General features: G+C 31.9%; 1 protein-coding gene across 2 annotated transcripts; it reads right to left on the bottom strand.

Annotated features, from left to right (window-relative positions):
* Window positions 1–6,158: 6,158 nt before the first annotated feature.
* On the bottom strand, window positions 6,159–8,589 carry LOC120212279. 2 transcript variants are annotated; one of them, XM_039210643.1, is made up of 3 exons: window positions 8,482–8,589; window positions 6,506–6,606; window positions 6,159–6,425 (listed from the first exon to the last, which is right to left on the bottom strand). In XM_039210643.1, the coding sequence occupies exons 2-3, from the start codon at window positions 6,597–6,599 to the stop codon at window positions 6,277–6,279; spliced, it is 243 nt and encodes an 80-aa protein (XP_039066574.1). In that variant the 5' UTR covers window positions 6,600–6,606; window positions 8,482–8,589; the 3' UTR covers window positions 6,159–6,276. The 2 variants fall into 2 exon arrangements, with proteins under 2 accessions (XP_039066574.1, XP_039066575.1); XM_039210644.1 differs by lacking the exon at window positions 8,482–8,589 and having other exon boundaries at window positions 6,506–6,630.
* Between the last annotated feature and the right edge of the window lie 18,466 nt (window positions 8,590–27,055).

Genomic DNA, 27,055 nt, shown 5'->3' with positions numbered 1-27,055 from the left:
TACCTTTGCTATCGGTACCACATGAACAATATCGGTACTGTTTATATAGTATCGATATTGTAAGAACAGTATCAATACCTATTTACCAGAAAACATTTTTGTGCTCAAATTCTAGTTTAATGGACTTTGAATTATTTTTGTAAACTTTGAACAAATTTAATGAAGTCCAAAAACATTTTGCCTAAATTTGTTATATCAAAATATGATAAAACATAGTTCAACAATCTCCCCCTTTTTATATAAGAAAACATTTGAAAAATTATTTTTGGCAAAACTCTCCATTAATAAAATATTCATGAAAAAGAGAACTATTTGGAAAATATTAAAGCTCCCCCTTTTTCATTCTTGAAATTGAAATTTTTAAACCTATACTTCTCCCCATTTTTGTTATATAAAAAATAATTCAACTTTAAAGTTCAGAAATAACAATGGAGAGTAAGTGGAGAACTTAGCATTAAAAACATTTGAAAAATCAAAGCTCCCCCTCAAAAGGTGCATTCCAAACAAAATTTGACTTTAAAAGCTTGACACTTAAAAGAAATTGAATTTCAACAAAGATTAACAAACATGTTAGTAGCACAAGAAATTCAATATATACAAGTCTAAATACTTTATTGCAAGACCAATTGTTGAATTTAAGTGCATGTGCATAAAGCTATCCAAAAATGTTATGCATTTGAAAAATTGATATCAATTGTTAGAGAGATATCATTTGCAATAAATCACATGCATAATCATTTAAATTAAGGTCAAAAATTTAAACTTTGTAAAATCAAAGCATTTAAACCAATTTTGACCAAAAATAATTATGATGAACCAAAAACTTATGAAAAATCATTGAAACTTTAAGTGCTCATCATAACATATTTTTAACATACATGAGATAGAAAACAAAAAGTTATCATTCATGCTTAATACTCATGTATACATAAAAATCAATAGGCAACCAATTATGCAAGATAATCAAAATAAGCTTAGCGGTTATCCATTCATTTTCAAGTGTGGCTAGAGCATTTGAATATCTTCACTTTCATCATCATTGCTCCCACACACCTACAAGTGACATTTATGTTGATTTTGTTATCCAAATTGCTTTGGATCCTTGAACGTTAGTGCTAATGTCCCTTATTCCCTTTAGAACCCATACTTGCTTAATTTTAAAGCGTTTTCCTTTCTTTAAAGGACAAATATGTTCCAAATGACCATGAAAATGACAATGTGAGCATTTTATCATTTTTAAATATGATGAATTGGTTTCAGAAACTAATTCTTTTTCCTTTATTAAGCTTTCAAGCTTAACTTTAAAATCAAGATTTTCTTTTTTTAAATCATTGATTTTTCTTTTTGAAAGCTCAAAATCATTTTTCAAATTTTCATTTTGTTTTTCAAAATCCAATTTTTCTTTCAAAAGAAAATCATTTTCAATTTTGAAATCAATTTCTTATATTTGGAATTCATGGTCTCAAATTCTAAATACAATTCATCATAGGCAACTTGTAACTCATTAAGAGAATAAGAATTTGATTCACTTGAGTTAGAAGATACCTCGGGCTCTTCAAGAGCCATTAAGCACACCACCTTTGTTGGTTCTTCTTTCTTGTTTCCATGTATTTCTTCGAGCTTATTCCCAAGTTCCTTGGCATTTGAACATGAAAAAACTCCTTCATAGACATTGGGACTAAATGCACAAAACAACATGTGCATGGCCTTAGCATTTTGTTGAGCTTTCTTCCATTCTTGGGCACTTCACTCCTTCATCTTCTTCTTTGGAGAATAATAGTCATTCTCGATCATCTACCATGCGTCAAGATCATTGGATTAGATGAATAGCTTCATTAATTTATTCCAATGATGGTAGTTGGTTCCATTGAAGTATGGAGGCTTGTCGATCTGTTGGGAGCCTTCTACGTGGAATGAGCTGGAGGTGGAAGCCATCTACTCGGTTGTGTCAGAAATATAGAGCTTCTTCAAGGATCGTCTCAAGGTTGTTAAAGCTTCTAATGAGTCAAGCTATGATACCAATTGTTAGGATTGATGAAGCTCAATTGAACAACCGAATAATTGAGAAGAAGGGGTGAATTGGCCAATTGAAAAATTTTAGGTATGGAGGAGAAATGATAGAAACATTTCCACAAAGATTTATAGTGGTTCGACTTCTAAACCAAGTCTACATCCACTATCATAGCTCCACACTAAGGATTTTCTAACAAATTCACTAATTTGTTATTTCTTTTTCTAGGATCAAGAACAACCTTTACAAAACCCTTAGATTTTCAATGGCTAAACTAAAACCACTCCCTTTTTACAAGGTTAAAAGAAGTAAACAAGAAAACCTCTCAAATGTAGGTGTTTATAAGATTTAAGATCACAAGAAAAACAATTAAAATATTTGCAATGAGCTCAAACACACTTATGTACAAGATAACATGAAAGATAAAGAGTGAAAGATCTTTTCTCTTGATCTCTATTGCTTGGATAGGTGTTGTAACCTTCTTCAAGTGTCCTTAACTTTTTTTTATATGTTGGAATGAGTTTATGGTCGTTTTTAGCCATTGGGGATTAATTTTTTGCAAAATAAAACTGCTTAGGACAGGGAATATTGGTACTCCTTTAATGAGTATTGATACTACCTTTGTAATATTTAAATAAACTAGCCGTTAAAGACTGTTGGGCTTGACCAGTATCAATACAATGCTCATGGTATCGATACCACTGTGTAAAGTAGTATCGGTACCCCCTTGAGTATCGGTACCTATTTTGCATTTTGGAATTTGAACAATTTGGAAAACTATAGGTAATATCGGTACAACCTAGAGAGTATCAATACTTCTCTTACCTTTGTATCGATACCACATGAACAATATCGGTATTGTTCATATAGTATCGACACTGTAAGAACAATATCGATACCTATTTACCCAGAAAACAGTTTTGTGCTCAAATTCTAGTTTAATTGACTTGAATTATTTTTGAAAACTTTGAACAAATTCAATCAAGTCCAAAAACATTTTGCCTAAATTTTTTATATCAAAATATTATAAAACATAGTTCAACAAAAATATTAAATTAATAAATGATTATTTGATTTAAATGATTCGAAAACCAATTTAATAACTTTGAATAATTATTTAATGGAATATAAAATGAAATATTAAAACAATATTTAAATGATTTAAGGATTGATTTTGTCATATCCCAAATTAGGGTCTATTTTTTTCTTAAAATTAATTTCAGGATTAAATTGAAATTTTAGTTAAATTCGGGAACCAAAATGAATTTCTAATTAAAATTCAGATCTAAATTCAGAAAGTAACAAAAACTAGAGGACCTATGGCATAATTATGTCATTTTGCAAATATGTTATGTTAAAATCTAAAAAACCTGAAACTTTCCATTTTTGGAAATCCTAAAAACCTCAATCTCTCATTTCCTCTTTTAGCTAAAAAACTTTAAACGTCATTTTGTCACCGATCGTAGCTCCGTTTGCTACACCTCCCATACCATGAGAATCCTTGTGTTGATCCAAGTCCAGCGGTGTCCGCTTTGTCACCAACGTCCTCGGTATGTGAAGGGGGTGAGGAATGACAAGTTTTTCGATGTTCACTGTTATGAATTGAGCTTGACAAGTGTCTCAAAACCCCTTAAAATAATATTAGAAAATTTTATGTATTTTTTCGACCCCCAAAAGTATCTCACGCGCCGCCGCTACGTGTGGGGCTTGTCCTCCGCCTGTTGGACTTCTAGAAATAAGTCAACCCTACTCGCTTGACCCAACACGACTGACCCATCTGTTAACCCAATCCCAATCCAAACTGGCCCCAAATCCCAACCAGTCCAGTTTGAACCAAACTGAATCAGACAGAACCGATTCAACCGTTAACCGCCGACTGACTTTGACCGTTTACTTTTTTTGGAACCCTCCATCTTGATGTTTTTCGACGTCTTGAGTCTGATTTTGCAGTTTGTTTTGCCAGATTCTGACTCAAAAGACTTGAATCGAGCCTGCTAACCCGAGAATGCTTAGTATGTTTAGCATTTTTACTTTTATTTGAGATTTGAGTATGAAATTGATTCAGAAATATATTTTTATGAAGGTACTCATTTTTCTTCCGAACGAGGTTGACTATATCCGATGCTTTCAGTCAGATAGATCCGTACGATCCACGTACTTCGAGAGTTACTCGTATGTTTTCGTAATTTATTTAAATAGAGGTTATTATTTATCATATTAGGATTGTTATATAGGTTTTTGATTCGTATAATCTAGCATTGTCGCTGATCATGATAGGCAGACCCAACAGTAAGCTACCCGATCAGACCAATATTGGTGTGTTACATTATTGTTTTGAACTACCTATCTGAATTGTTTTAGAATTCTAGCGATATTGAATATTTTTATGATATGATATATGATTTTCTAAATATCGTTGATTTAATATCTGATTTATCGTATATTTTTTATATGATCTCTCGTTACTATATTTTTGTATCTGATTTTGGAATATAAAATATTTTCATGTTTTAATAAGTTAAACTATCGTTTTCACTTGGATACATACATGTTTATTACTGTCATGAGGGTATTATTGGAGGGAAGTATCTTAGGCCTAGTCTATGACTTGTAAAACCTTACCGTAGGCTCCTCTGCTTTGTGCACAAGGTAAGCTCCTCTGCTTTGTGCACAAGGTAAGCCCTTACCTCAGGTCCTTATGCTAAAAGTATAAGGCCCTTACCGGGTGTACATGTTAGTGTATGGTTCAGGTGAACCTACACATTCTGGTGTTTGGAAGGGGGCTAGTGTTCATGTTTTTTTTAATTTGTCTTATAAATTAACTTTTACCAAAGTATTTATATGTATTTTTTTATACACCGCATGGAGCACACTATGCTTTTTAGCTCATTTTTTTAAAATTTTAACATTTTCATATTGTACCAGATAATAGACTAGCAGACTTGGCATCAAGAGGACTGATTACTCCTCACTTTTGTACCACTATATATTTCTATATGCCCTTTTTGTTATATTTTGGTGACACATGTTTTTGCTACTGTTTTGATATATTTATATTACCAGTAATTTGTTCTGTATATGTTTAATGTATTAACCTTATTCATGGTTAGTCCTATATTATACTGTTATATTGGATTTCAAATGTGTTTTAATTATGAAAATAATTTATGAATACAATATGTGATCGTTTAGATTCGGTCGTGACGTCTAGGTCGAGTCGAGGGGTTACAGATTTAAATTTTTTAATAATTAATTAATAGAATCTAAAATTATTATTAAATTAAAAAAAATATTTTTAAATTAAAAGTTTGAAAATTTTACATAAAATCTAAGATGACAAAATTATTATTATTTTTCGAAATAAAAATTAAATTGTATAAAATCATTTAATGGAGGAAATTAATTTAGGTTTATTTAATTATTGAATATTTAACTAAGTATTTGACTTCTAAATTTAAATATTTAATTAATAAAAATAATTAAATAAAATTCAAATCAAATATATATGAATTTTATCTTACCATTTTATTGTTTATAACATTGTTAAAATATAAATAAATAAAAAATATTTATCCATTTTAACTTAATTATCGTATTAAAATCAAATTGATGTTCTATTCAAATTAGATTTAGATAAATTAAATTCATGTTATTTTTTATTCAGACTTTTTTTATTCGAGTTCTTTAGTCTAAGTTATTTTCAGTTCAGATTACTTTCAATTTGAATTATTTTCGATTCAAATTACTTTTAATCCGGGTTCCTTTCGATTTGATTAAAAACTCATGTCAATTTCAATTCAATTTGATTTATTAAAATTTCGAATCAAATCTGGATCATCATATTTGAATCTATATCTAATCTCAAATAAAGTTAATCGATTTGAGTAGCGGACTTGAATCAAATTTACCATGTCTAGCAAAACCATTTTCCAGCCTGTAACAAAATTGTCATCACAAATAAATGATAAAAAAAATCCAAATATGCCTTGAATATTGTAGTCATAGACAAGAGGAACAATCAGCCTTCTTGAAAAGTTATTCACACCATCAAAGTTTATTTGATTTCAGATGAATCCTGGGATATATAAAAAATGCAGTTTGGTATTTGCTTAGCAGATTTTTATTGACATAAGAAACAGCAGACAAATTTCCCAGCTAAGAACTACTGTAAAAGCAAAGTTGGATAAAACAAAGCCACAATTTTTTCACAAGTGAATGGCAAATCAAACTTAAACTTTGACAAAAGAGAAGCAAATATTTGGTCTTCAAGATTCAGATCCCGACTTAACGATGAAATTCTGGCGGCTGATGGGGTTCATCACCACAGGTGGACCAGCCGTGCGTGGCCACGCCTGAAATTTCTTGTCAGTTTCTTCCCACCATTCCTTGTTCGAAACAGTGTGAGGTGTAGTCCCTAGGAGAGGAAGAGTCATAATTTATTAAACCCCCTGGAATAGCCTATATGACAAAATCTACAAAAGTACAGCAACTTACCTCCAAAAATCTTCTGATCAGCAACAAGCTTATCAGCTGCATAGGCAATGGCAAACGATGCCACAATAGAACCAATTATATATTTTGCTGCCATTTTCAAGCTGCAATAGCAAGCCACCTGAAAAGAATGAGTAAAAGTTGCATGGCATTGTGTAACAAAAATTTATTGCCAAAGAAAAAAAAACTTATATTAGCAAATGCAAATTCAAACAATATTCAGGATTTCAGATCTTTATGCATGTTCAAAACAAAATTTTAGGAACAAACAATTGGCTAGCATAGCCAAGTTTATATGCAAATAACTGACTGATAAAAGGTATTAACACACACAAAAAAAAAACCAACTTATGAAAAAAACTTGATCAGCAAACAAAGCCATTGAGATCAACTATAAAGAATGAAAACTAGGTCTTAAACATGTGAAATGTATAATTCAACATCATATTAGACAGATATTGCAACCAACCTCTAAGCCTAACTTATGAAACAAAGAACTAGGGGTGTAAATGAACAGAACGTTCAGTAAACTGTTTGTATAGTATTTGTTTATGTTCGTTTGTTAAGCTAAATAAACGAGCATGAATAAATTTTTTTATGTTCATTTAATAAATAAACGAACATGAACATAGTTATGTTCAATTCATTTATGTTCACAAACAAGCCCATTTATCGACTCGTTCATTTATGTTCATGATAACGCTCATTTACCCGGTTCTCATTTTCTTTTTATTTTTCTTTTACATTTTAAATATTGGCGAAGGTAAAGACTAAATTGAACACATGGTAAAAGTTGAAATTAAAACTTTGAATTTTAAGGAGTTTAACCACTAGGGGCATAATTTTACCATTTTCTTTAGCTTGCAAATGAAAATATAAAACTAAAAATTGATCATATAAACAAACACTAAACAAACATGTTCATGAGGGCTAAATGAACACGTTCGCAAACATTAAACGAACATGTTCGTGAACAATAAATAAATGCACATGAACACCTTCAAAAATAAATAAACAAACACAATATTAAAAATTTAAACGAACACGAATCGAACATGAACACCTTTAAAAATAAACAAACGAATACGAACATAACCTTGTTTGTTTAAGTTAGGTTCATTTACATCCCTATAGAGAACTCAAGTTCAGAAAGGGCTCCATGTATGGTGAACTACAAAACCTCTAATCAATTTCTTGATAATTTCAGCAAGTCTATGTTCAGAAAAAAATTACCCTGCTAATATGAATCCTTGTAAAGAGGTTGAGTTATCCCGAAAAGAAGCACACTGGCAGCACCATCTACTATCATTCAAATTGGTTCTAAAGGCACATGCTCCATGTAGAATGGCTTGGTTGGGTGCTTGTGTTTTGAAGTTTAAGTTAAGGCATTCATGGAAATCCTTAACAACCTAGGGAGTATTGCTCTTAACAGACTAGGATCTCTCAAGAATTTATTATCAAACAATTTCCAGTGTTAATGCTCTCTACAATTACTCCTACCTACAAATTTCCACTTTTCTTGGCAGAAAAAAAATCGATTCCCCAAGTTTCCCAATGAACTAGAAGCAATAAAAACTACTCAAAACCCTAATCTCCTAGGAAACCCAATATATTCAGTGTCCATTCTTTAAGAGAAACCAAAACTAGAAACCCAAACTTTCAAAATGAAACCAATAGAACACAAAAACAATCAATTAGACCCGAAATTACTAATCTTCTGGTCTTATCCAATCCAATCTGACTCAAATCCTTGCAAATCCAAGTCATAGAAAGCAGATCCTTAACCCAAAATCAATGCATAAAATCAAGAAAGCAATCACTCTTTTTCTTCCTAATAACAAACAAAGAATAAATTAAACGAATTAGAAAAAGAAAAAGAAAAACTGGAGCACCATCAAAGATATGAAATCAAACCCATATATCTGGAATAAATAAAAAAAAGGGTGTTACACCCGTTACGATGATCGGGTTCAACACACTTGGGCGGTCGGGTATTGGGTCAAGGAGAAGCAGATATGAAGGTGTCAGAGCTGCCGGAAAGAGAGAACAGATTTGGTTGGTGATTGCTTCGTAAACGGAGGTTTAAAAGCCATTTAGATCAAGGGATACACTCTCTTAATCCGACGGTGGAGAAGGGTCTAGATAATTTAGGGGATGATAGGCCCGAACGTTCTCTGTTAAAAGCCTGGGCAGAGATACTAGTGGTTCACAGTAAAATGAAAAAAAAAGAAGGTAAACTACATAAATGGTGATCATCGGAAATTAACGTATGAGTAAGTTTTTTATTTTTCAAAACGTAAGTTCCAAAAGTAATGAAATGATAATTCGGTCCTCAACAAACGTTAACGTATTATCAAAAGATTGTTGTGGCACGTTTGGGTGGTTGAGTTGGCATTATTTGGTCATATTGACATCCTTTAACCATCCATTTTGACACTCACTTGGTTATTAATGATAGACGATAAAGATCCATTTCTTCGCAAATGGTAGACGATCAAGCTCCAATTTGTAATCCGTCAGCATGTCACTCATCCCTTGCTATAACCTCTTAATCCTAAGGATTCAAATATCACATGACTTTTTAAAAAAAAAAGTGTCACATGAAATAATTGAAATGACTAACCATTTCCTTTTTTTAAAACCATTTACTCAACATTTCAAATAATTTACATTAAGTATGACAATGTAACAATTTACAAAAGTATGACCCTAATTTAAAAATTCAATAAATATATAAAATATTACAAGTTGACTCATTTTTAAATCATAACATCTACATGCCCACTAAATTGTCATCATTGTATTCTGGAACTCCGTTGAGACTCCTCCGATGATATTGTTATTCCCCATCGTGCTCCACGTAACCTGTATCCTAAGAACGAAAACACATTCTAAATGTTGAACTCACAAATTCAGTGACACACAATAACTCTACTATACTACATGAATTCATAATGTAAGTATGTCAACAAGTATAGTCAGGGAAGAAATGCTACAAATGTCATCAATGTTATCTAGTCATGTATCTTATGCATATCCACATCATAATCACAATCTCGATCACAATACAAAAAAAAAAAAAGATGAGTCTTGGGTCACATAACTCAAACATCCATCCAGATAGGTTCGGGTCACATATACATCAAACATTCATTTATAACACATGAGCAAGCATCATGGTATACTTTAGAGTTATACGCACATCACATGACTCACACCCCTCTAGCCTATGGCATTTGTACTTTGGGTGAGACCTGGGTCACAATTGCATCAAGAATGTACATCCAGTGGTCCCAAATGACTAGTACCTTTGGTGAGACATGGGTTACTCTCGCATCAGGAGCATACATCCGACTAGCCTACTCCTCTATAGTAAATGGATAGGTCTAGGTCATAAGAGCATTAGAGCATCATCTGATTAACACACTTTTAGTGCCTTGGCACGAATATTAGGATATCTAGATAACCCATCAAACATATCCATAAAAAATAATCGAAGATCGTCACATACAAGTAACTAGGTGTTCTCATCGTTTTTAGAGTGTCAAATAAAAAGACATAAGTCTTATGAAATCTCACATCACTATATTCTTATGCTTATCACATATATAACATTATCATCACATTATTGTTATCGAGTCTTAATTACCAAGCTCTCATTATAGAGTTAAACATCTCAGCACACATCATTAAACATTCCATTATTAGTCATTCACATTATTATTCAAGTATCATTAACATTTCCATTTTTAATCAATTATAGCAATTTTAGACTCTTCACTCAAGTCTTCTGTCATTATTCAATCACATTGTTAATCAAGCTATCACCCGGGAGCTCAATTTTCAATCATACTTTTATACTCATTCATATTTCTACTCTTCACCTATTATAAGTTTCTTGTCTTTAAGCTACCACTTTTAAGTTAAATGCTCGATCTAAATCTCTATTAGACTTCTCCTCGTTCTCGAGTCTATTTGATATCTCAAAGTCCACTAATCAATCCTTACTGATAATATTGATATCTCTATATGGGTATCAATACTAGCCTATAGGGTATCAATACTTCTTATCGATTATTGGTCCCTAAAATAACATTGTAGTCCACTAAATCTCCTTGGGTATTAATACCAAACCTTTGGTATGGATACCCAATATTCAATATGGATATCAGTCCATCCGATATGGATACCAAGCCTCTAGTATGAATATCAGTTCATCTGATATGAATATTAGTTCATCGGGTATGGATATCAAACCTTTAGCATGGATACCAAGCCTCCAAAATGGATACCAGTTTATCTGGTCTGGATACCAAGCCTCAAATATCGATAACAAACTTTCAACATCGATACCATTCCCTACGATATCGATACCAACTCATGGATATTGATACCAACCCATGGATATGAATATCAAATATAACTTCGATGTTCGAAAATTCACCTTAATATCGATACCACTACCCTTAATATCGATACTAAGCGACTGATATCGATAACTATTCATTCGGTATCGATATTATTACCCATAAAATTCAGATATCACCCATAATATGAACAATATCGATACCAATATTGATAGTTTAATAAATGAAATATGTAATTTACATCAATGTAAGCAAGTATTAATAGTTTAGTAAATGAAATAAGTAATTTACATCAATGTAAACAAGTATTGATAGTTCAATAAATGAAAGAATTAATTTACATAGAAATCAATAAGTATTAATAGTTTATTATTTGAAAGAATTAACTCATATCAATGTAAAAAAGTGTGAATGAAATAACTCGTAATTTAATAAAATCACTTTATATTACAAGTATTAATGTATTTTCTGTAATATTTTTACAGTTATTTCTCTCTTGATTTTTTAAATATATAAAATAATATATTCGATTTTGTAATAGTTATATTTTCATGTAATTTTATCTTTTAAAATATGACTTATATATTTAAATAAAAGTTTACCAGTAAATAATATTATTTCCTTTAATATATTCAAGATTTATTTTTTTATAAAAAATATTCCATAGCATCAAATGCTAATAACGAGTTATTCTATAATAATAATAATAATAATAATAATAATAATAATACTAATAATAATAATAATAATAATAATAATAGTGATGATGATGAGTTATCGAGATATATTTAATAATATTTTAAGTTGAAAATTTTCATATATAATCATATTAATGAATTAAGATATAATTTAAATTAATATATTTTAAATTTTACATACGTTTAAAATAAATATTTTATTTGTTTCAAATTGTTTTCTAATAATATTAAATAATTAAATTTTAATTTCAAGTAAACTTTTTAAAAGTACTTTCCCATAATACTTTTTAAAAGTAATAATAAACTGACTCTTAGACATCAAATAAATTTTAAACACTAAAGTTATAATTAAATTAAATTTATTTACTAGTTAGAACTTAAGCTAATATATAACTTTTTTTAATGATTGGGGAGATTATACAATCATTTTGGAACACAATTATTTATTTTCTTTCCTCTAAACTTCGTTCTCCCGATCTCACCGACTAGAAAGAATATTATTTTTCTTTGAGGTATTGAGTTCAAGGTGTATGTACGTTGTCAATGGTTAAAAAAATATAAATAAATATTACTTTCTAATCACTTCGGACTATTAGAAAAATAATGACACAAAAATAATATTTGGTTGTTAGGGGTTTGACGTATTTTTTTCTTCTTCATATTTTCACTTATTTTTGTTTTCGTTTTCCAGAAATCATTTTCCAATTTTAAAACCAAACATATTTTCTTCAACGTTTTCTATTTTCCAAGAAAAAAAAAATAACTTATATTTTTCTAAAACCAAACGGATCTTATACTTTCTGGATCAAATACCAACTTATTTCGTTGAAGCCACAGGCTCCATATGATAGCTCAGAATAATATATATCCCAATCCTCAACATCTTTTCGAAGACCGAGTCTCTACTTATGTTTTCTTAATTAATTTGAGATAAATATAAAATAATATTTGTTAAAAAATAATTTTCAACAATTTGATATTAAACGTTTACAATTAAATATAATTAAATATTGGAATTAGCTAGTTTGTTTCCACTGTATTTAATGATACAACATTAGCGAAAAATCAATTTTAGTTTTCAGGATTGAGTTAAAATAATAATAAAAAAGACGTTAGACCCAAAAGTAATCTTCTTTCAATATTAAATATTAATTAATATTAACCTTTTCTCATTATTTTAAAATAATGACTCGTAGGTTTATTTTTTTTCATTAGTAAGAGTAGTCTTACCCTACTTCCTCACTGTATTTAAGCATATTAGTATATATAGCATATTAAACATCAATGGAAGAAACTCTTTTATTATATTCATCCAATAACCGAAGGGAAACCCAAACAATGGAAGGAGACTCGTTGAGTAATCTGCCATGGCTGAAACCATTGCTGCAAACTGAATTCTACAATCTATGTGAATGTGAGAGCTCAAAGCAGTGCAGTTTCTTCTGCAGGGATTGCATGGGATCAGCTTTCTGTGAAGAATGCTTATACCACCCTCGTAAACATGTCGGCCATCAAAGTCTCCGAGTAAGTTGTTTGCTTCTCTCGTTGATCTCAGAATAATTATAACATGCATGATTCATATTAGTTGTTTTTTCTGGAAAGGTTTACAAATCTTCAAGCAGACCGGGGCTTAGGGTTCATAGCATAAAGAATTTGATGGACGTTTCTGATATTCAGACTTATACCTGCAATTCTTCAAAGCTTGTTTATATTAACAAGAAAGGGAGGAAAGAGCATGAGAATCGCATTAATGGCGGAAGAGGTGAAAAGTGTGAAGTTTGTGGGTATGAACTTCAGTATTTAACAACAAAGTTTTGCTCCATTGAATGCAAAGTAAGAAGAAGCCTTTTCGTTTGTCTCAAGTTTCATTGATTTTTGTAATTATGGGAGAATAAAAAACGATTTTGATGCTTTGTTTTTGTAGGTCAGTAGTGTGAAAGAAATGATGGAGGAGACAAAGAAGGAAGATTTTGATCCGATTTCAACAAGGTGGCCTAATTCTTTTAGGAAAAGGAGGAGAAAAGGGGTGCCTCAAAGGTCACCCTTCCTTTAGATTTTTGTACGGGGTTTAGGGTTTATACAAATACGAATACAGGAATTTATGTTACATAAAATACAAGGTAAATTAATACTTTTGGGGGTACGACCCCAGCCCCCAACACCCCTCAGTCCATCCCTAGATTTATACATCATCTACAATTATTTTAATGAACTTAATTTTATTTATCATCAACATTCATAGATTTGTTTTATAATTTTGTACCCGGGATTGACTGCAATATCAATCAATAAAAAAAATGCTGTGGGTGAGAACAAGCAGCTTAATGTATTCCTATAGAAAGTAGTATTTGAGTTTGCATGAAACAAATCTATTGACCTCAGGTTGACTGCTCAAAAGCAACTTTGCAGTTTCCAGTAAAAGAATGTAAGCAATAGAACATGATATTTATCCACAAATTTACCGCCAGAACCTCTTTAAAGCTTTCGAAATACCACCGTGATCCATCTCAACATGCTCTACAAGCAATGGCGGAACTTGGTGATAGAATTTGGAGGTCAACTTAAAATTTTAAAAAATTTAGAAGTTTAAATTAAAATTTTCAAAATTTTGAAGGGTTAATTTTATAGTTTTTCAAAAAAATTAAGGTATAATTAAAATTTCTAAAATTTTGAGAAGTTTAATGAGAATTTTTAAAAATTATGAGAGAGATTAATTAAAAATATTAAAAAAATATAAATTTCTAAAAATTAGGATCAAATTAAATATTTAAAAAAATTTAGAAGTCTAAATTATAATTTTTCAAAATTATTGAGGGCCATAGTCCCACTAGTCTCTATTATCTTCGCCATTGTCTGCTAGGGCAACTGGATCACGAAATCCTCTATTGCACTTGGGGGTTGGGGCAGACATCAATGGACATCTTATAGACTGGAGACTGTTCTTCTGTTCGTGTACCTTCTCCACATGGTATACCAATGTTGTAAAAGAGGAAAACTTGATCTGCAATGGCGGCACTTACGTTCCGCTATTGGAATAGCGATGGTTATACAGTGATAAAGGTGTTATCTAAAACGGTTATTATACGGTTGCGATACCCATAATAATCGCAATATTGGTTATGTCTATAATCACAGTAAACGTAATGCAACCTCAATTTAAATCCCTACCTCTACCTGCACTGCATTTCCATTACTGCTGCTACTCAGCCCAACTCAATCCCTTGCTTCAGCTGAGGCTCGAACCGTTGAAGCCGCTTAAAATACCCGCTGAGTTCAGGTTTCTTAGGTCCATGACATTTGTAATCGGTTTAATGGTCAATTGTGCAGGTCCCTACATCAACAAGATAACGAGGTTATTAACTTATTGGCGATTTGGGTCTTCATCAGATTAGATATATCCGTATCAACTTATTTTTTTATGTTTAATAATTTTGTAATTTTTATTGTTTCAATAATTATTTTAAATCAAATTATAAAAATTACTGAGATTTTATGTTTTTCATAAATTTTCAATTTATTTAAAGATTTTTGCCATTTTAATTTTTTATGTTTTTTTAAAAGAAGACATCCTTAATATCAATATTATTAAAATCGGACCGGACCGGCCGGTTCGACCAGTTGAACTGTGAATCGGTGGCCTATCAGGTCCAGTTAACTCCTAAAACCGGAATAGCACAAAACCGGAAGAACCAGCTGAGAACCGGAAGAACCGGGGTGAACTGGCTGAAAACAAGTAAAACCGGTGTGAACCGATGGTTCTCTTTTTTTCTTTAAAAAAAATTAAACCAAACGACGTCATTTGTTAAACGAGCCGAGTCGAACTCGAGTACTGCTGAGCTCGACTCGAACTCGAAAACTTTAAAAGTAAGCTCAACTCGACTAAAAAACTCACGAGCTAAAAATTATCAAGCTCAACTCGAACTCAAAATATAATATTGAAACTTGAACTTGAAAAGGCTCGAACTCAAAAAAATTTTAGAAGCTCGACTGAAGCCTGAAATTCGAGCTCAATTGAAGCAAAAGAATAGTTTCCTCTGTACTCACCAAAAGGCTTCATGATTTTGAATGCCAAATTACCTCTAGTATTTATAGAAGTCAGTTGAGATGCTCTTCTATGTTTCTTAGCCATGTGGGATTGTTTTGTTCTCATATTTTTACTCTTTAGACTTTTGGGATGCTCTTCTATGTTTCTTAGCCATGTGAGATTATTTTTTTAAAAAAAATTAAACCAAACAACATTGTTTGTTATGATTTTTTTTCAGCCCCAAATTTATTTTTTTGATTATAGTTATATATTTATATTTAATATTTAATATATTTTATCTTAAATATTATATTGTAGTTGATTTGAATCATTTTGTTTCACTTCATTTTATGTTTTTAACTTATATATATTATAATTTGTGATATCTTTATACCTTTTAATATTGTAAACTTAAAAAAAGTGTTATATATATATTAATATTGTTTTTAATATTATGTAAAACTTAAAAAAAATATTATTTTATATAAAATTCGATTGAACCGCGATTGAATCCGGTTGAACCAATGAACCAGTACCTTCACCGGTTCAAGGTCCGATCTGGTTTTAAAAACATTGCTTAATATTGACAGAAACTAACATCATATAATACATAATCGAAAATAGAATCCGGACAATCATGAGAAAAAAAATATAGAAGTATTAGTAGAACAAACCCAACCAGCGAGATTATTAACCGTAGTATTGGCCGTGCGCCGAATATAAGTGACTTAAATATGAGGATGAGCCTCTAAAATCTGTCATACCTCAACAAGATGATAAACCACTGATAAATTAATCTGACACTGGAGCAGCTGAATAACCAAATTATATTTTTTATTAAATATATGAAGTTTTTAAAATTATATTTTTATATATTTTTTAAATATTAAATTAATAAAAACTATAAATACAGAGGATTAAGAATTTTTTTTTATAATTTTAACGACAATAGTTATTAATAAAATTAGATGGAAGTTAATAGTAAAAGAAGAATTTCAAATCAATAATAATGTAGATATTCAATAGCCTAATTTTTAAAATTTAAAATTAAATTGAAAATAATACATGAACTCCTCTCGTATTTATTTGGGTAGCAACACAACATAAAATTTAAGGCTAAAAATAGATGGAAATGAGACGTGATAAAAAAATATAATATTTTAGGTTGGACATAACATAAAATATGACATTTTTCATAACATTTTCAGTTGTAACCTAAAATGTTACCTTCTTGGTAATATTTTTGGTTAGCAACCGAAAATGTGACCTTCTTTGTAACTAAAAATGCTATGAAGAATGTCACATTTTATGTTGCGTCCAACCTAAAATATTATATTTTCTATCACATTTTCAGTCGCATCTTATTTCTATCGTTTTTAGCCTTAAATTAGACTATTGTTTTTAGACTTTCGAAATAACGAGTTCTTTTTTTTTTGAATTAGTCTAGGGTGATTACAAGATAGTATATTGATAACTCTCTAAAACTATTATTATTTAGGATATTTTTACCTCTTGTTAAGCTTGAACTTTAGCATTATTAGGATCATTTGTACATATTTTTATATTATTTGCATTATAGGAGTAGTTGGTGAAATTTGGGCTGATTTTGACATTTTATGCTGAAAATTGGTACGTTGATGCTGTGACATTACTCTATGTTGTAGTTGATGCTATGGCATTGCTCTATGCTATAGGTGATGATGTGCTACAATGCTACACTGAATTGATGAGCAGAACTAGTAGCAACTGCTGAGTCACCAGGTGGTTATGGAATTTTTTGAAATTGGGACAGTTGTCACGTCATTTTTAAATTGGCTAAAAAATTATAAAAATGGTGCAATGTTTCTATTGGCTAGAGCTTTGACTTACAAGGCCTATAAATAGGAGATGAAATCACACATTTTAGATGTTCATTCTTCTCCAAATATTTTATTCACCAAATTTTATTCTCCAAGCCACGATCACCTAAACCCTATGCTAGGAAGTGTAGCAGCAGTTAGGGGAGCACTACCTTGTAGCAGCGGTGATCAAGTGGGATTCAACTCTATTTCTGTCCCTTTTTTTAAGAGAGGAAAGTTGCGTTATAAAGTTTGAATGTTCTTTTATTTGAAAGTTATTTGGATTTGAACATAAAATGTTTGATGAAATGTTTTTTTCTCATGTTTTTTATTAGACAATATTTCTATGTGCTGGAGCTTTATTGAGATGATTTTAGAAATAAAGTTATCTTTATGTATGTGATCTTGATGAATTTATAGAAATGAAGATTTATTAAGTTTGTTGTGATCTTGATCAAGACTTGGAGCCTTTTCATCCCAAAATTGATAGAACGTACCGTCAAAGAAGACATTAATAACAAAATATGCGACATGGTGCTAACAACAATGCTTTACACCATTGCAAATTGGGGATGATGAAAATCTACCCAACGATAGTAAAATGAAAGAGTATATCTACCTTTGAGAGATGCTCCGATGCCACCAAATTATTACAACATTGATGACCACAATAGGCTTATTTGAGAGCACATTGTGCCTATTATGGATGACTTGAATCTTGGCATCATGAGGCCTGCCATTCATGCTGCTCACTTTGAGTTAGAGCCTGTAATATTCCAAATGTTATAATCCATGGGACAATATAGTGGGTTGTATACCGAGGATCCTAGAGCACACTTGAGAGCATTCATGGAGGTGTGCGATTCTTTTGTACTACAAGGAGTACCCGAGGAAGCCCTAAAGATGAAACTTTTTCTATACTCTATTTGCGACAAAGCTAGAACACATATCAATTCGCTGTTGCCTGGTGCTATAACATCATGGAATGAACTTGCACAAAAGTTTTTGTTACGATTCAATCCACCCAATATGAATGCACTATTGAGAAATGTCAGTACCTCCTTTAGAAAATGGAGGATGAGAATTTGTATGAAGCTTGAGAGCTATTTTAAGACCTACTGCGTAAGTGTCCAATGCATGGCTTCCAGCATTGGACAGAGATGGGGATGTTTTATAACTACCTCAATATGAAGATGAGGATGGTTGTTGATGCTTTTACTAATGAAACATTGTTGGATAAAACATGCAATAAAGCATATGACATATTGGAGCAAATTTCCAATAACGACTATCAATACCCCAATACAAGATCATGTTGGGTAGGCGCATTGTTACGTTAATGGATACTAACGTGCTGAACTCATTGGCATCATAATTCAAATCACTAATCAAAATGATGAAGAAAATAAAAAAGCCAGGAGGTACTACATTTATAGTTTCTTCTGTTTATTGTGGAGATAGCCATAACTTTGAAGAGTTTCCATAAAACACCAAGTCTATGGAATTTTAATAGGGATGACAACGCCAATGTATATGGGAACACTTACGACACCAATTTTTGGAATCCACAATAGCAGTATGCTCAACAACAACCAGTGCTGTAGTATCAGTAGCCACAACATCAGGCAATGCCGTAGCAACAACATAGTAATGGGTAGCATTACCAAGGGCAATCTTCTACTCAGTTAGTACATCATCAACATTGGAATCTCTATTGAAGGAACACATTTCCACATAGACCACAAGGGGCATTGCCAAGTGACACTAACAACTCGAAGTGGCTCCACCATGTAAAGCCAAATGAAGAAAATAAGAAGAATGATGATGAGAGGATTGAGCAACACATTAAAGGTAAGAATGTGGATAAGGAAGCATCTACTGAAGATGCTACTTCAAAGGGTGTATGAGAAAATAGTAATTCTAGGAGATTGCCAGCAGTAATGCCTAAAACATTACCACCTGTGATACAACCACCAATGATGAATCATCCCAATTCAAGACCTCCACCATTATTTCCCCAAAGATTTAAGAAGACCAAGGGGTATCAGCAATTTAAAGCATTCATTGATGTGCTAAAACAATTAATAATCAATATTCCTTTGATTGATGCTTTGGAACAAAACCCAAACTACATTAAGTTCATGAAGGAAGTTCTTTCGAAGAAGAGAAGATTTGAAGAATTTGAGACTATTGTACTCACTAAGGGATGTAGTGTTAATGGTATAAGTTGTTTACTACCTAAACTTAAAGATCCAGGGATTTTTAATATTCCTTGCATTATTGGTAACCAATTTGTAGGTAGGACATTATGTGATTTAGGAGCTAGCATTAACCTTATGCCTTTGACCGTTCTAAGAAAATTTGGCATTGGAGAAGCAAAGCCCACCCCATGACCCTTTAACTCGCTAATCATTCTATTGTACATCCTAATGACATAGTTGAAAACATGATAGTACGAGTCGATAAGTTCATTTCCTCCACCGACTTCATTATATTAAATTTTGAAGCCTATAAGGATGCCCTAATTATACTTAGTCTGCCTTACCTTGCTACTGGTCGAGTCTTAGTTGATGTTGAAAATGGAGAATTTACTACGCGCTTAAATGATGAACACATTAATTTCAATGTTTTGAATAATGCTTTAAGTGAGAATGATAATGCTAAGTGGAATTCAAGCGTCGACTACATCCTATCACTCATCGTTGGCAGCGTTAACGGTGTGCTCCAGGTCGACAACCTGCTCCTGACAGTGATGTAACTCTTCTTCAAGATTTTGAACTTGGCAACACAAAGTATCCCTCTGTTGAAGACTCTCACTGAGGTTTCTCGGCTCTTGGAACAAGTCTTGCTTTAATTGCACAATGTATCTCATAAACTCAGTGTTCTTAGCACGAAATTGAGCTAACTGCTCGTCGCTCCTATTAATCATGGGTCCAAATTGATTTGTTTTATATACATAAGGATTGCTAACTTGGCACCTAAAAAGATGGATCCATTTAATGCTTACCTTTTCTGAGTCAAAAGTCGAAAATATTTCCCCTCACCAAAGATGAAAGTGGCAGCAAAGCCTTGTAGCTTTAGGTTTTTTTTTTCATTTTTCTGTTTGTTTTATATTTATAAATATATACACGGGCTAACATTTGCGCCTAAAAAATATGTAATAGATACTATTTATTCAATAAAATGGGCTTGTATTTTTTGTATTAAGTTTATTATTTATAAAAGAAAAACAAAATGGGCTAATACTTATTATAAAATGGACTCTATTTAATATGAGCTATTATTTATTTAATATGGACTTTATACTTATTTAACATACTATACTAACTATAATATGAAAACTTTACAATATGAAAATATGACACATATAATTTGTCACTAAATCACTAATATATCATATACTAAAAATATGGAAAACACTTATAATATGGGGTTATAATATGTCCACTATTATATACTAAACATTTTAATATGAAAACTATATACTATTAACATATGCACATTAATACCATATACTACGCACCTTTTTATATCTTTTAATTTTTTTAAAACCATATATTGAAATCCATTGTATCATATACTAAACTATATAGCATATAAAAATGACAAGTCTCCACCAGGATAAAATGGGTGATCACATCATTTTAGTAGTTTTGCCTTAAAAAGAGAGGAAAAACCTAGTCTAGGTACACTCTTTTCTCTATTTTTCACTCTTATTGTAATGATAAAACTCACATCTATTTATAGATTTTAGTGGTCTTTGGATTGTTGACAAATGTTAACATCTTAGTCATTTAACATTACAAATATCTAGATTATTCTAATAGATAATTCTAGACATAATATTAAATAATACAAATATCTAGATCATTTTATATATATTTATAGATATTATTTCTATATTAATCTAGAATATTACCAAGATATTTATCCTAAATGATAATTATATATTTACCTATAAGTTGTATTAGATTTCAAAAACAGTGTTCAATCAACCTTATATTCATATATTTAATCTTTTAATCTCTAAATTTAACATGATCATGCCAAAATGCATTAAATACCTCTGTCATATAACATGTTTAAAAAAAGAACAACATGTCTCCAATCTAAGTATATAGCACATATATCCATCATGTCTCACAATAGACCACTAAAATGTATTTATCCCTTTTGTCACGTCCCGCGAGTTTGAGCCTGAGACATGTGCACTAAAGTTCACAACAGAGGTTATATGTCACATGTTGAGTTTATCCAGACGATCAGTTTGGCCCAATCCACGGAGCAAGCTAAGGACACTATTCACATTGGTTGTGAAAATATGGAAAATGGCATTATATAGGACTTGATCACATGAGTTCACTAAATATGACAAAAAATAACAAATCAAAAGAGATTGTGGATGATTCTTACCATATCCAGTGTGAACACCATGCAAGGAAATAATAAGACTAATTAGATGGTTGTTTGGTTGTCTTCCCTTCAATTAGGGGATTTGTATTTAATAGGGCTCATCTTAGCCATTGATCTACTTTAATCTTAGTCGTTCATTGTAAGGGGATTCAACTTTTAAATAGAGGCATTATCTCCTTATTTACAATCACTTTACTTTTGAGGAATACCTAGAGTATTCACTCAGTTCTCTCTTCTTGTTTTGTGAACCATCTCTTTTCTAAGTTCTTTGTGTTTTTGTGTTGAACTAATCCCTTTCACTTAGCGTTTTCAGGCTTACTTCAGTGAAAAACTGTTCAAGAAGTGTTATGAGGCATCTAAGATCGCACGTTCCAAAGTTTAAGGCTCTAAGGGCATGAAAAATGGTATTAGAGCGATATCCTTGTGGCGATGACAAGTGTATCAAGCCAGGTTAGGAGAGATGACATATAAAATCAAGGTGAGGTCCTAACAGCTTTGAAGGGGTTTGGGACCTGTGCTACCAGTGAGAAAAAGTGAGGAAAGTAAAGGGATGTTGTTGGATCTATTGAGAGGAGGACTGTCAAACTTGAGGATTTGTGCAATGATATCCAAGAGACTCAGGATTTAATAGAATCCTACCTAATCAAGCTGATGTCCCTAGAGGAATGACTCAGTCATAAGACTCAAAGACTCATCAACGAGATGAATGAGACGTTGGATGAACGAACCAGGGGTCTCGAGAGCATGTTATTGGCTATGAGGATGGAGTTGATGAGGCTGATGAAGGAAGTCAAGAGCGATTTGCTTGTCTATAAGGTTGTAGTGGAAAATAGGGTGCTATGAGAGGCACCAACACCTAGACCCAATATCAATGTTCCAAAGTCGAAGGAGTTCAAACGGGCACGATCATGACAAGAAGTTGAGAACTCCATTTGGAATATGAAGAAGTACTTTCAGCGCATGAGTATCCAGGATGATGCCACCAAGGTAAATGTTGCTTCTAATTATTTGATTGATGTCTATTCTTTTATGGTGACGACACAAATGATCTGAGGAGAAGAGTAAGGAAATCTTAATTGGATAATGGAGGGAGTTCAAAGTCGAATTTAAGGAACAATTATATCCAAAGAATGCTCAGTGCGAAGCCCTAGAAAAGTTAAAACAATTAAAGCATGATTGATCCATGCCGTAGTACATAAAAAATTTCATCAAACTCAAGCTGCAAATTTTGAACTTAGGCGAGGAGAAATATTACTTTGCCTTCATAGATGGGTTACAATGATGGGTGAAGATGCAGATTGAGCGAAGGGGACTACCGAGCTCTCCTAGGCATTGATTGTAACCAAGTCAATAGCATAATTTGAAGTCTTAAAGACCAAGCCATCCAAACTAAATCCAAAATACAGGGGAAATGGTGAGGGAGATAAAGAGAAAGAATCCACAGATTAATTCAATGAAAATCAAAAGGGTGATGGGAAACCAAAAATTGGTAAATCCGACATACTCAGCAAATATTCATAGTACATGTAAAAAGACACTCTCAGATGGTATGGTATATTTGTGGGGACAAGCACTTGGTAAGGAATTACCTGAAGAATTAGAAAATTGCTGCCATATTATGTCAATATGATAAACTAGAAGAGGGAGTAAGTAGACTTGGCAGGATTGTGAGCATCAAGACCGTCAAGATGATGATAGAAGGGGAGAAACCAATGTGTCACCAAGAGGAGGGGTCACAAAGGTTACAATATTGTCAGGATCAAGCCAAGACGTCCAAGGAGGAGTATAATCCTACAGTTGATGAGGCTATGAGTATTGGAATAATGATCCTAAGTTCTATCAAGGCAAATGGAAGCTAGAAGAAGAAAGAGTTGATTTAAGTGAACAACTATGTTGCGGGACGATCGAAGAGTGCTCTAGTATACACTAAGGCAATCGATCTATTCATGTCCAAAGGAGCTGTAGAAAATCTTTATCTCTAAGTGGAGAAAATAAGGGGATGAATAAGACTGTAAACTCCAAGGGAGTGGAGATTGCTGGAGTGGCACAGAAGATTGAATTCCAGATTGGGGAATGGAAGGACAAGGTAGACTTCAAGGTAATCCCATTGGACGACTTTGATTTTGTGATCGGTCTAAGTTTCCTTGACCATGTTAAAGCTTTCATCTTCCATTACGTTGATGCTTTAACCATCTTGGATCCCAAATAACAATGCATTGTACCACTGGAACGAGATGAGGGAAAAAGGACCAAGATACTCACGACCATCAAGTTTGAGGTTGATATTCCAAAGGAGGTGAACATCACTTTGAAGGCAATTATTAGGAGCATAACCAAGGAACGGTCTAAGAAAGCCAAGCTTTTAATGGACATGGGGACACCTGTTGGGATTGTTGGTACACCCTATGGCGTAGCAAAACCATTATCCAATAATACCACCACGGACACATACTCTTCGAGAAAATTGTAAAACCAAAACATGTATCTCATAGAATCACATCAACCAAGTATTTAACCCGAATCCACGTCGAAAAAGTAGTTCTAATACCACTGTTGGGATCACCAGTACACCCCATGGCACAGTAGAAAAGTTATCCAACGATCCCACCACGAGTCCATGTACGAAATTCAAATTTAAGAGGAAGGGATACGTGATTTACCTTGGGTTCATAGTAAAACAACAAAACACCAATCTAGTCACGAATAGTTGTGAATCCTCAGACTCCACAAATAACGTTTCAGCCTCTACTCAGTTCACCTGGTTGAGAGAAAAATTTTCTTTCTAAAAAACTATATTTGAGAATTTAATGTAATGTGATAAAAAGGGCTACTAGGCTATATTTTTCTTTTTATAATGCAACTGCCCTAGCCCTTAGGGTTTAATTTTGAATATTATTAAAAAATATAACAACATTAATCATATTATTTTAATATTATATATATATATCAAATATATATCAATGTTAATTTTGGATTTTATTTATGTACAATAAAAATGTACACACATAACTAATGTTGATAATAAATACTATAGTAGAGTGCAAGCATACACTATCGTATCAATGTAATAAAAGTGTAAGCTACTAGACTTTCGATTTCAAACCCGCATATAGCTAAGAGTGTGTAAAAGAGTTGTTAGAAGTGTTTGGTTAAAAGTGACAAGCAATAGAAGACAGGTTATAAAGGGTAAATTTCAATAATAAAGGAACCAAGTCATGTTACAGCATTGAGTAGAGCATAAGATAAACCATCGAATGAATTAGAATGATAAAGGGGAATTTCTACTATAATCATGTGTTTAAATCTAGTACTATGTATCTAACATAGATTAACTTTAATTAATAATTCAGAATCAACTTTCACTAAATCAAACGATTCATCTATTATCTATGTCAAATGCTTGGTAACATATATCTCAATATGCAATATTGTTTCTCCCAACACCAAGGCCAACAAAGATAACATGAATATTAATATGTATATTTCTAAACTATACGAATAAACATACTTAAGATGATAAAATTTCTTAAACCATCCAAAAGCTCAAAGCACAAAATCATAAACTTAAAACATACATCATAGCAAAAATATCAAATAAACAACTAAGTTTATATCCAATATCATCCACAAAATAAATATAATTTAAACTATCCTAGTAACTCCCCTATCTCAGGTGGAGAGAAAGTTTAGATGAAGTGATATTAGTTGACTACCGATGCTAGTCCATAAAGTATGTCCTCAGATGCTGCAATACTCCCCTGGCTGAGTGGCTTAAGCAACCATGGAAAAAGACAAGAGAATTTGTGGAGAGTATTGGGAGAGTGAAGTGCTGAAAACCTGATGATCAAATGAAGAAATGACCCTCCTATTTATAGGTGAAAGGAGCCATCATCTCTCTAATGAAATTGCTCCATGCATCAGGTGTTGATTGGAGAAATAACAACTGTCCTAGCCAGCTTCCCATTCCAGAATATTCTGCTATGCACGTGATGATTCATCACTTGTTGCAACCTCTTTTCAACATCCTTTGTAACTTCAACCAATGCTGTAACATTTTTTTATATTTTCCAGAAATAAAAATAAAAATTAACCCAATATATACCAAATTTCTCATGATGCAATATGTATGCAAATGTAACAAAAATTATCCTAAAATGATTCTAAACATGCTTAAGTTCAAACTAAACCTAAGTACAAATGATTGATATGATAACTCTTTTGGAGAGTTATCACACCCCCAAACCTAAGTGTTTACTTGTCCTCAAGCAACAAAATGCATGAAATGTATCTAACCTAAATGGCAATACCATGGATTAATATCAATAAATCAACTAAGCATTTAATTTTAATTTTCAACCCTCAATTAATTGCTACAATAACACATACAACATCCATTAATCACAAATTAGGAACTACATTATTAACTTATCTAAATCAGAATCCACATTGTGCAAGTGTGCAAGTTAGGTGTATTTAGTCAATACTTAGCTAATGATTTTCGATGCTATAGAAACTTAATTTATACTAATGCTGGAGCAACTTTTAGACACCTCCAACTTATTTTTACCCTTTTTATTGCTAGAGCTAGTTACGGGCTCCTTTAGTTGAGTGAGTTTTTTTTAACTAGAGCCAGTTTTAGGCACTTCTAGTTGTGAAAATGCTACATCATCTAATAAAGATGTGAGTTTAATTCAAAATTTCCTAAATTTTCTAAGTATTGAAAACATACACCTAAGGTATAAAAATTTTCTATGGATTCTAACTCGAACAAATTCCTAAGCAATCCCATAACATTTCATCATCTAAACTATTCTTCATCATTGGGAATCACAAAAATTAATTAAAATCCCATTGATATCACACTAACCTATGGTATTATTTATGCAAATCCTAAACAAAATGCTAAGATAGAATGCTCAACAGCATCAATGCAAACAACATAAATAAAACACATATAGATAACACAATTGAACAATACACCCCAAACCTAAGGTGTGCATTACCCTTAATGCATGAAAACATTAAATTAAATAAAAAAACATGAGAAATGAGAACAAAACACCCCTAATTTGGTTGTCTTGGGCTTGTAATATTTGGTCGAACACGTTTTGATGTAATTTTTTCCTTCATTGAGTTTTTTTGCTTCTTTCTTGTGGACGTTGACATGGTTTTCACCACAACGACATTAAGGATAACGAGAGGAATCTTCTTGA

The sequence above is a fragment of the Hibiscus syriacus genome, unplaced genomic scaffold (genome assembly GCF_006381635.1).
Source record: "Hibiscus syriacus cultivar Baekdansim isolate YM2019G1 unplaced genomic scaffold, ASM638163v2 tig00110009_pilon, whole genome shotgun sequence".
Classification (NCBI taxonomy): Eukaryota; Viridiplantae; Streptophyta; class Magnoliopsida; order Malvales; family Malvaceae; genus Hibiscus; species Hibiscus syriacus.
Note: the sequence above shows the minus strand (reverse complement) of the source record. Positions and strands in the feature narration are given on the sequence as shown.

Excerpts from the sequence above, each read along its gene's own strand:
- LOC120212279 (XM_039210643.1), bottom strand. The coding sequence starts at position 6,599 with ATGGCAGCAAAATATATAATTGGTTCTATTGTGGCATCGTTTGCCATT. Across the intron at positions 6,426-6,505 it reads TGATCAGAAGATTTTTGGAG|GGACTACACCTCACACTGTT; the intron begins GTAAGTTGCTGT and ends TTCCTCTCCTAG.